The 10,600-nt window shown below is 60.5% G+C and overlaps 1 protein-coding gene across 1 annotated transcript; it reads right to left on the reverse strand.

Moving 5' to 3' along the window:
- Positions 1 to 2,847: 2,847 nt before the first annotated feature.
- On the reverse strand, positions 2,848 to 4,519 carry RAX (retina and anterior neural fold homeobox). The gene is made up of 3 exons (XM_067315980.1): positions 4,264 to 4,519; positions 3,936 to 4,168; positions 2,848 to 3,309 (listed from the first exon to the last, which is right to left on the reverse strand). Exons 1-3 carry the CDS (start codon positions 4,517 to 4,519, stop codon positions 2,848 to 2,850), a joined length of 951 nt encoding a protein of 316 aa, XP_067172081.1.
- Between the last annotated feature and the right edge of the window lie 6,081 nt (positions 4,520 to 10,600).

Consider the following 10,600-nt stretch of genomic DNA (forward strand, 5'->3'; position numbering starts at 1 on the left):
CGGCCAGGCCTGATGGAAAGACTCCTCGTGAAAGAGAGACCACCAAAGAGCTCGCCACATTTCACATCTTAATGACAAATCACCCAGGATTAACATCATTTGCCAATGTGGACATTGCTACGCGTGAAGCGGATGCAGAGATGGTGGTTTGATTTTACTTTCCCAAAGAGCCAAAGAGGACAACTTAATGGTCTGCATAACATAAGTAAATATATAACCACTCATCCTCTCTCTGGTTAAAAAAAATGATGCTCAGACCGGTCGCGTTGGGTTTACCTGGACATGTGTCAGAAGGCTCTCCAACCGAGCTAGGGTCCTAGTTCAGCCCATCCATCCAACAAAATACAATGGGGAAGGAAAGGGGAAGGAGCTCCTCGGATTCGGATGCTGGCTTCCCTCCCCAAGGCCAGTCTGACCATGGGAGAGCCCAGTCTGACCGGCAGGAGACGTAGATCGTCTCGCCTCCGCTCCTGGAGCGTTTACCGCTCTGCACGAGTCGCCTAGCAGTAGTGGCCCACCCCGTGCAGAGGAAGGAGGTGGGCGCCCCGGGAGCGGGGACCTGTGGCCCTCGGCGGGCGGCGAGGCTTCGTCTCCACATGGCAGCCCCCCAGGAGCCCCTCGGCACAGGACAGCCCAGCCTGCTCTCCCAGAGTCAGGACACTGAGCGAAGACCTCGGTGCTCTTTGGAAGCTCTAGCAAGCGTTCACAGCTTCACCAGCCAAAGCCTACAAAATTCCCCGAGCGGCACAGCATTGCCAACGAATCCCGTCCTCCAAGCCCACCTCTCCCAAGCGGCGGTGTCCCATGACTGGCGTAACGACACTCACTGTCTGCAATCATATCGCTCAGCGGAGCAACCGGCTTGCAAGGCCTTGCATCCAGATATTTGTTAGGGGAAAGGAAAGTGGTGACATCATTGTAAAAGAGTTGGTTTCTTAATCTTTTCACTCGCAGCCTTTTATTGGTATAATTCTTCCTTTACAACTTCACATGTTGCAAGGAACTCAAATATAGACACTAAAAATACTATACCTTGCTAACACAGTTTAAGCAAAAGAAGAACTAGATCATGCAGAAACGGCCAGGCTAATAGCCTTAGCAAAGTTAGAGTAAAGAAGTGGTTAAGGATCTAGATGATTTAATCCAGTTTTAAGAAAAGGTTTTACAGTGAGCAATTAGATGCTGGTTAAGGAATTAATCACTAATGGGTCATTAACTCTGACTGCTATTGTACAGTTAACAAGCTGAGGCAGGATTATTAGACTCAGCACCCAATTAAGGAGGAGGAGATATTTACAACAAACCGAACAAATGGGCTTTTAAAATGCAATGGGACAATTTGAAAGAAAGTGTAGGAACACAGACAACCAGGGAAGGCACAAAAAAGATGCAAGTTTGCATACGCCAGGTTCTGTCACTCCATTCATTTGAAAAATATTTCCCTCTCTGTGTCCACTTATCCGTGTTTAGCTAGTTAAAAAAAAGTTAGTGCTTTCCCTGGAGGACATGACTATACGCAGTTTATCTTTGTGTGTGGAGAATCCGTTTCAGGGTTCGTATGTACAACATATTACAAAAGACCTGCTTAATATGTCGGTAAAAGCACAATCGCTGCAAGTTGACACAACCTTTTTTTTTTTGCTTGCAGGTTTTGGATCAAGAGATTAATAAATGTGAATAGGTACCTTCAACGGCTGTGTGTGCTGTCCTGCTGTGGTTGTTATCCCGTGGCCCCCGCGGAGCCGGCGGGAGGCGCAGCCGGGGGCGCTGGGGCCGGCAGCGCGCCCTGCTCTGGGGAGCTGCGGGCAGCTGCTTCCGAACGGAGGGATTCCCATTGCCACCCGTAAAAGCGGCTCTCCAGGCCACGAACGGGGGCTGCGGAGGAGGCCGGGGAGGGACGTTTCGAAACTGCTGTCTCGGGTTAAAGAGCTCCCTGAAGCGAGGCCGAACGGAGCGGACACACTCGCTTCCGACAGACCCCTTAAGGATACGCGCGGATTGTGAAAGTGTAATTAGGAGCTGGCTTTTGTGCGGGCACGACGAGTGGGAAGCGGTGAAAGGAGAGGTCTCCCCGTCTGCACCGAGTCGTCCCCGGGACACGGCGAGGGGGGGCTTGTGCCTCCTCCTCTCCTCCCGAATGAGAGACACTAATTGCCACAACCCCCGAGCGCGCGGAGCACCCGCGCTTGCCGGCGGCAGGGAAGGCCTGTTTCGCCGCAGCTTCTCAGCCCCGCCACGGCCGGTAACGGAGACAACGGAAAATACAGAGGCCACAGTTTTAATTCTGGCGAAGGGCGCTGCGCGGGCAGGAAGCGAGCGCGGCCTCCGCGGTGCAGCCGCCCGCCTTGCCGCCCAGGCTGGGCAGCTCCCGCTGACGGAGGGCCTGTGCCGGGCCCGTCCCACCCCCTGGAGCGAGACCCAGCAGAAGGGCCCAGCTCAGCATCCGGCTCAGCTGTAAGGAACACGATGCACGGCCTTCGTGTAGCTTGTGCCATTTAATGGTACAAAACCAGAAAAAAAAAAGAAAAAAACAAGGTAACACAGGCCGCAGTTCCCAGCCACCTTACTACACAGCTCTTCGCCCTACCGCGGCTCTTATTGCAGCTAACGTGTCCGGTCAAGGAGGGAGAGCAGAAGAGATGGTTCCTAAGCTAGAATCAGGCCTTAACTCTGCAGGGCAGGCGGGAAAGGGATTTAAAAAGAGCGCAGAATACAAAGCGAGCCAGGGAGAGAGCAGCTGCCGGAGGAACAGCCCTCCCCGAGGGGCCGGGGTGGGCAAGCGGGTCCCTCGGTCTTCTCGGGAGCAGCCTTTCCCGGTGGGTTTTCGCCAGTGCAGGAGGACGGAGCTCAGATGGTCTGCCAGGGTTTGCCGATGGACTGGATGTGCTCCTTGGCCTTCATCCGTAAGGCGGCAATGCTGGTGTTGCGTGGGTCCGCCTCGTCCAAGGGGAACTTGTCCGCAAAGGTGGCTCCGCACTGGTAAGGCGGCGGCGGCGGCGGCCCCACGGCCCCCAGGGGCTGCAGGCTGTGGGTCACCGCCGGAGAGTTCAGGAAGGGCGGCGGCGGCGTGTAGCTGCCGGGCAGGCTCTGCGGCGAGGCCGCGAAGGCGGGCAGCGTCGGCAGGGCCGCGCCGCCGGGCACGGACGGGCCGAGCCACGTCTCCAGCGGCAGGCTGCTGCCGAGGGGGCCCACGGGCGCCGGCTGCGGCGAGCGGCTGAAGGAGAGGATGGGCGAGTCCTGCAGCTTCACGGAGGTCACCTCCAGCTTCTCCTGCCGCCGCCACTTGGCCCGTCTGTTCTGAAACCACACCTGCAAGCACAGCCGTGTCAGCGGGGCCGCCCGGCGCAGCCCGTCCCGGCGGAAGGCAGAGGCTCCCCTCGGAGCGCGGCGCCCACGGGACGCAGTGAAGGAAACACGGGAGCAGAGAGGGGCACGGTGCGCGGCGCGGAGTGGGCAGGGAGCCCATTTCGGAGGCGCGTCCCCGCAGGCCCGTGGATGCGGAGCCTCCCGTGTGGCCGGCAGCAGTGCGGTCGGGGCGCTGACCCGCGGCGCCCGAACGGAGAAGGACCCGCGCACCGCCGCGTCCCGGGCCGGGGTCACCCCGTCGGGGCGGCGCGGGCTGGAGCGGCTCCCGGCGGCCCCACGGCGCTGCCCCACGGCGTCGCTCCGGTCCGGGCTAGCGGTGAGGGTGCCGGCCCGGGGGGGGGGGGGGGGCTCCCGGGGCAGCCGGGCCGGGGCAGCGGGACGGCAGCGCGCCGGGCTGAGCGCCGCCCGCCGCCGGGGCTGCCTGTGCCGGGAGCGCGGCGCCGGGACGGCGCGGACTGGGACGGGACGGACTGGGACGGGACGGGGGCTCCCAGCGCCGGGAGCGCGGCGCCGGGCCGGTTCCGTTCCGCTCCGGGCCGGGCCGGTGCGGGCGGCGGGGCCGGTGTTACCTGCACGCGGACTTCGGGCAGGTTGACCTTGACGGCGAGCTCCTCGCGGCTGTACACGTCGGGGTAGTGGGACTTCTCGAAGGCGCGCTCCAGCTCGTGGAGCTGGTACGTGGTGAAGGTGGTGCGGTTCCGCCGGTGCTTCTTCTGGGGCTGCTCCTCGTCCGACGGCTTCCCCTCGCCGCCGCCGCTGCCGGCGGGCAGCTCGGGGCTGGCGCTGCCGGGGCAGGAGGGCTCTGGGGGGGAGACAGGCGGTCACCGGGAGGCGATCGGCCCGCGGGGCGCGGAGAGGCGCCTCCCGGGCCCGGCCCGCCGCCGCCGCCGCGCTCACCTCGGAAGCGCTCGGCGCGGCCCGCGGGCGTCCGGGGGAGGCAGTGCCGCCGGCCGCGCTTGTCCGCCTCGCCGCCGCCGCCGCCGCCGCCGCCGTCGGGCGGGAAGGCGCCCAGCGGGCCGTCCTCCTTGGGGAAGCCCAGTATGGCCTCGATGCTGTGCAGCCGCGACGGGTTGCCGCCGGGGCTCCGCGCCGCCGGGGCGGACAGCGAGAAGGCGCCCTCGGCCATGGCGAGCAGGGAGCCGGGCGGGGGCATGGGGCGCCCGGCGCTGCGCTGCGCTGCGCTCCCGCCCGGCCCCGCGGGCAGCTCTGGCACGGCGCCGCCGCCGCCGCACCGGCCTCCGCGGGGGGGGCGGGCCGGGGAAGGCGAGGTCCCGCTCCGTGCCGCTCCGCTCCGCTGCGCCGCGGCGGGGAGGCAGCACCGCGGCCCCGCCGCCCCCCCGCGCGGCCCGCGAGGCGGGGCGGCCCCCGCCCCTCCCCCGCCCCCCCGCGCTCCCGCCGCCCCCCCCCCCGCTCCCGCCGCCGCCGGGGGCCCCGTCCGGCGAGCGCCGTCGGAGGTGGCGCGGGGCAGTGGCGCCGCCGGGGCGCGGGAGCCGCGAGGGCTCGGGCCGGAGGGCGGCGGGCACCCGGCTCCCCGGCGTGTCGGCTTGGTGCATCACCTTGCCAAGGGGACGCGAGGGAGGAGGGCGCAGTAGCGACCCATAGTCGAGCGCGTATTCAAAAAGCACCGGAGGTGAAGCTGACGCTCTGGCCCTCCGACGGGATGTCTGCTCTGGGACCTGGCTCCCTTTAAAGCCAGGCTTGAAGTGAAACTGTGTGTAGTGTGTAGCATTTGGGGGGGGGGGGATGGACTCTGGAGGCATTTGAAGGAGCAGGTCTTGGCCCTTCAGCCTTCACAAGCCTGGGGAAAGCTCTGGGGAACGTTTCTGAGGAAAGTGGCCAAGTTGCTGGTGTCACCGAAGAAGCCCCCTGACACGAGCTGGTTCTGCATCCCCTTCGCATCGGGCGAGGGAGTGGGGCTGGGGGTCTAGAGAGCAGGGCTCGGCTTCGTGGGAGAGCTACAAAACCTCTTCAGAGCTGAGGCGGAGAGCTGAAACCCGTGCCTGCCTTGCGCTGGGCTTGGTGCAGGACGTGGACGCAGCACGGTACTAACCCGGGAATGGTGTCGTGTCTGCTACCTCCAGCTTACTCCTACCTGTGCCAATATTTTTCCCGCCTCTCTCTTTCCTTCTCTTTATCACTTCATCACTTCTGCTAACATCTGACTCTGAGGTACCAACCGTCTTTTGTCCCGGCTGGTTAAACTGACAAACACAGTATCTTCCAGAGTGGTTTTCAGCCTGCATTTAGCTTTGAAGATGCTTCCATTTCAAGCCTGAGAACGGCGTATGTGAAGGACAAACATCACTACTTCCTCCAGCCATAACAACCTGTTTAAAGGTATGACCCGTCTCAACAAATCTCCATCTTTCCTTTCCCCAGCATCAGGATCCTTTTGTGTAGATTGCCCGGAGGAATCACTCCAAAACAACGATTGGCAGCGTTTACCTCTGCCCTTGCCCACACGCTGCCAAGGTTTATGGTCTGATGTCCCAAAGTTAATTCCTTTTCTGAGCGCTCAGCTCCTCCTAGTAGCTCCAGGTGAGATTTGCCTTCGCTGACTGCTTCTGGGGGAGTGGGGGGCGGCAGAAAGGACCCAGCCATCCGCTGGGGTCCGGGGGGGAAGAGGCCAACAGAAGAGACAAGAAAAGGTTAGTGTGGCTTTTGTGCCCAATATAAAAAGCCGGTCCGCACCATTGTAGGGGCATTGGAGGGTGCTCAAAGCAATCAGCCAGGGGCCTTTGTGCTCCTTTCATCTACATGTGTATTTCCCAAGACCTCTATTAGTGAGGATGAATGAACTGTGCAATGTCCCTAATTTCTTCTAATTTGGAGCTGGGTTTTTATGGCTCTCGCAACCAGCACAAAACACGCCTGTCCCTCCAGAAACCCCGGACACACTTAGGAGTCCTTTTTGCTTGATGTAGCGAAAAAGACAAGATGAGATGAAGCAGCAGAACCACTTTGGCCAGACCCTGGCATGGCAAAGTGCCATGAAGAGTTTTGGGTCCTGGCACAGATGCTGCTTTTAGGGCACCTGTCAAACCAGCATATATAGGGAGAAGACTCAGAATCTTTGCTATTAATCGCAATGTGAATGCACAGCAAAAAACTCCCCCCCCCCCCAAAGCAGCGTGCACATCCCACACGGTATACGAGCGTTATTCCTCCTTAATAGAGAAGGATTCTCCCCTCCCCAGGTACAGATTATTACATTTGCATTTGCCATATGCAACTGCACTGGCCGTTGTAGGGTCTTTCTTGCAGGGGCTGGAGTTGCTGTGGAAGCAGAAGGGACTGTGAAAAATCTGCCTTTCGTCTCCCGCCCCGCTGACGGCGCAGGCTGCGGTGCCCGATGTGCACGCGAGGCATCGGACGGCCCCGAGGACGGAGAACCCGACTGCAGCACGGAAAGAAAGTCTGCGGTTCCTCTGGCAATCGGAGACGAACGCACAGAGGGTTTAAGGTGCCGAAAGACACAGGTAAGTGGTTGAACTTCCCCCCCCGGGTCTGGCGCCCTGGCTGTCAGCTAAATCCTCTGCTGCCGCGGAATCCCCGGGGGTGTCTCATGCCAGTGTGAAAACTCTGAAATTGGTATTACGTACAGTGCAGCTTCACAAAGACTGTTTCTCTTTGGAAATGTATAGGGGCAGTCGGGATCAGATTTGAGACTATCCATTAGGGGAATCAAATAATCGGGAAAAATTTCTCGCCTTTCCAGGAGATGGCCCCCACGTTTGTTACATCTGTTTGTTAGTTTTTTTGCCTTGTATTATCCTAATAATTATTGCTGTAATCTTTTTTGGAAGCTAGCAAAAATTGTCAAGATGGAAAATTGCTGAAGCACAGCTGCCTCCTGTACCTGCTTCCTGTGCATGGATAATGCCGGCTAAATGGGAATAGTTTTGATGCTGTTGAGTCATATGTATGGGAAATTATCCGGCACAATGAAATCCCCACCACAAAATGCCGCAGGTTATTCCTTCCTCTCCTCCTGGCCTTTCTTTGCATCAAGCTCAAATAGACACTGCCTGGCAGAGCAGGCACTGGAAGCCGAAGTCGCTCTGCTGGCAGGATGGTGCTCGGCAGCGCGGCAGCGTCCAGCGGGGAGCTGGGAGCTGGGAGCTGGGAGCTGGGAGCTGCTCGCCGAGGATTGACGGGCTGCTGAGGCCAGGCTGCAGGTTGGAACGGGGGAGAGGGAGGACGAGGAGGGGAAGGGGCCCGGCAGGAGCCTGCACCCTCGCTCTTTATCATCCGATAAACACTGTGTGAGCCGGTGTTGGCTTTTCTTCTCCCCCAAAGCTCCCGTTTGTGTGTTTCTGAAAGCAGAACGGGTGAGGAAGCTGCCACCTCTTCCTTCCGTCACTTTGTCTCCCGTGCCTGGACGGTCACCTCCTGCTTCTCTCCTGGTGCGATTTTGCTTTCTCTGGCCCTGGGAGGCCCCGGGTGCTTCCCGCATGGATTGTGAGGTGCTGCGTGGCTTGCGGGGGTCCCGGCACGGCACGGCGCAGTGCGTGGGGCTCGGTGGCGCCCACCGGCCAGTGCCCGGTGCCTGTCGTGGCTGTGCCCGCAGAGGGGCAGCGCGTCGGGGCTCGCCGCGCTCAGCCTTCCTGGGAGGTGCGTGCTGTAAGGCTGTATTAGCACAATCCTTCTTTACTTGTTTTCCAATTAGCCTAATTGAATTCGGATTGCTTAAAATTGGGCACCGGAGACGTTTATCTTGATGGGATGATGGCCTTGAGCTCTAGCGATCCTATTAGCCGTAAGAACCCCGCTCCCAGGTAGGGTCCCGCCAGTGGTAGCTCCCACGTGATCCAGCGCCTTTAATCCGCTCTTCTTCTGTGCAGCACGTGCACACACACACACGCACACGCACATGCATGCACACACACACACGCACATGCACACACACATGCACACACACATGCACACACACATGCACGCACACACACACATGCACACACACACAGAAGCACGCACATGCACACACACCTGCACGCACACACGCACGAAGAGGCACACACACACACGCATGCACACACACAGAGGTATACAGACACACACACATGCAAGCAGAGGCACACGCATGCACAGATGCACACACACTCACACATGCACACACACACAGAGGCACACACGCACACATACATGCATGCACACATGCACACACACATGCAGAGGCACGCACGCACACACACGCACACACACACACACACACACACACACACACACGCCTGTGCACAGCGGCTGCCTGCTAAGGCTCCGAGAGCTTTGGGAGAAAGGGCATCCAGTGAAAGCTCTGGAGAAAAAAAACCTTCCTTCGTTATTGCTGGGAGTTGGGGGGGGGGGGGCGAGTCATGGTTCTGCCGCGGGCTCCAGCCCGGCCTGTCGGGGCCGAGCCGTCAGGGGCAGCAGCCAGCGCTGAGCCTCCTTCCGACCCCGGGAGCGCCTCGTCCGGGGCCAGCAGCCGCGCCAGGCTCCAAGGCTGCGCCTGCCCTCGGGGCCGCGGGAGCTGGGCACTGCCATCCCGGGACCCCTCCGCTCCCACCCGCCACCGCTGCCACTGCTGCTGCCGGGGCGCCCGCTGCGGGGCCGTAAGCAGAGCGGCCGCGCACTGGGGGGGCGCCTGGCCCAGGTGCATGGCCCCCGCCGCCCCACGGCCCCCCCCCCCACTGCCCCATGCTCGGGCCAGACACCTCTGGAAAAAGCAAGGAAGGTAAACTCGGCAAGGTTTATATTCCCAAGAAAGACGCAAGCAAGAGGAAAAAGCATACTTTCTTGGGGGCTACAATGAGGAAAATATTTGATAATGGCTTTTTAACAATTCTTTGCAGCTTGCATTTGAATAGCCATTGCCAAAAGAGCTTTTCCATGGTGATCCCTTGCTCCCGGACGCCCCCTCTGCCGCACAGTCCTGCAGAGGATGGTCCTGCGGAGGACAGTCCCGTGCAGGACAGTCCCATGGAGGACGGTCCCGTGGAGGATGGTCCCATGGAGGACAGTCCCACGGAGGATGGTCCCGTGGAGGACAGTCCCATGGAGGACGGTAGTGGCACCTGCCACGTCTCCCAGCCTCTCCACACGGCTGGCTGCTCCACAGGGGACAGGAGTGGGGGTGGCGCTGTCCCTGGCCGCGGGAAAGGGCCGGCCCCCTGCACCCGAGCCGGGTGAGCGGAGCCCCAGCGGCAGCCTTCGGGTCCAGCTAGGAGTCTGGATCGCCAAGGCGCTTGAAGCCAGCCCAGAGGAGGGTTTGTCCAGCCCTCGTCACCTTATGCCCCAGCGTGATCCAAGTGATCCGCGCGTGACTTCCGCAGGTCCAGGCCAGTATTTTCCAGGCTGCTGCTTCCCAAAGTGCCGGAGGCGATTCTCTCCCAGAGGCTTCCGACCCAGCAGGTTGCACCATGGGTTGTCTGGGGGCTCCGAGAAATCCTGCTGCGTGTAACCCTGCTCTTACCATCTTCCTTCTGCTCAATGTGGAAGTGGTGTCCCCCGGACCCTGCTCCTACTGCCCAGAAACGCCGTAACGAAGGGGAACGTTTCCGTGCGTGCAGGGGGGTGTTTGGGGGGGGGATGTCTGTGCTCCCCCCCCTACCTCGGGGAAAAACGGTGATCAGCTTGAGCCACTAGAAAAGCTTCTGATTGAAAATAGATAAAAGGCATCGTTTAAAAAAACAGGTGTATTTGCTCAAAGTAATAAAAATGACCCGTGTGTGATGTTATACATAAAGCCATTTACTGCCCTCCCCGTCCTGCTGCAGCCGTGGGGAAGGGCACTGTAACACCTCTTGGGGGGGAAACAGGCTTTATAACGTCTAGCTGTTTTTCTCCAGCCTTTTTTTTTTTTTTTTTTTTTTTTTTCCCCCTGTCAAAGTGTCTGTCGCATTTGCCATGCCTGTGCTGTGGGGGAGGCACGGGGGGAGCCTCCGCAGCAGCCCCGGAGCAGGGAGCGTGCCTGGCACAGGGGACGCCCGGTTGCTTCTCTGACGGGACCTCCACAGCCCCAGCGGATCTCCCTCCTGGCAGGACAGCCCAGGAGCCTCTCGGAACGGCGCTGCGGCTCGCTCCACTCGGCAGAGCCACCACCAGCCCTGGGGCCGGGGACACGGCCCAGTCCGGGCGGAGGGGACAGCGCAGGGCAGAGCGCTCCTGCGGACTGCGCTGGGAAAGGTACCTTCACTCCGTGCAAGCCCGCATCTGAGAGACGGAGAGAGAAAAGGAAGGAAGGAAGGAAGGAAGG

The sequence above is a fragment of the Apteryx mantelli genome, chromosome Z (assembly GCF_036417845.1).
Source record: "Apteryx mantelli isolate bAptMan1 chromosome Z, bAptMan1.hap1, whole genome shotgun sequence".
In the NCBI taxonomy this organism is placed as follows: domain Eukaryota; kingdom Metazoa; phylum Chordata; class Aves; order Apterygiformes; family Apterygidae; genus Apteryx; species Apteryx mantelli.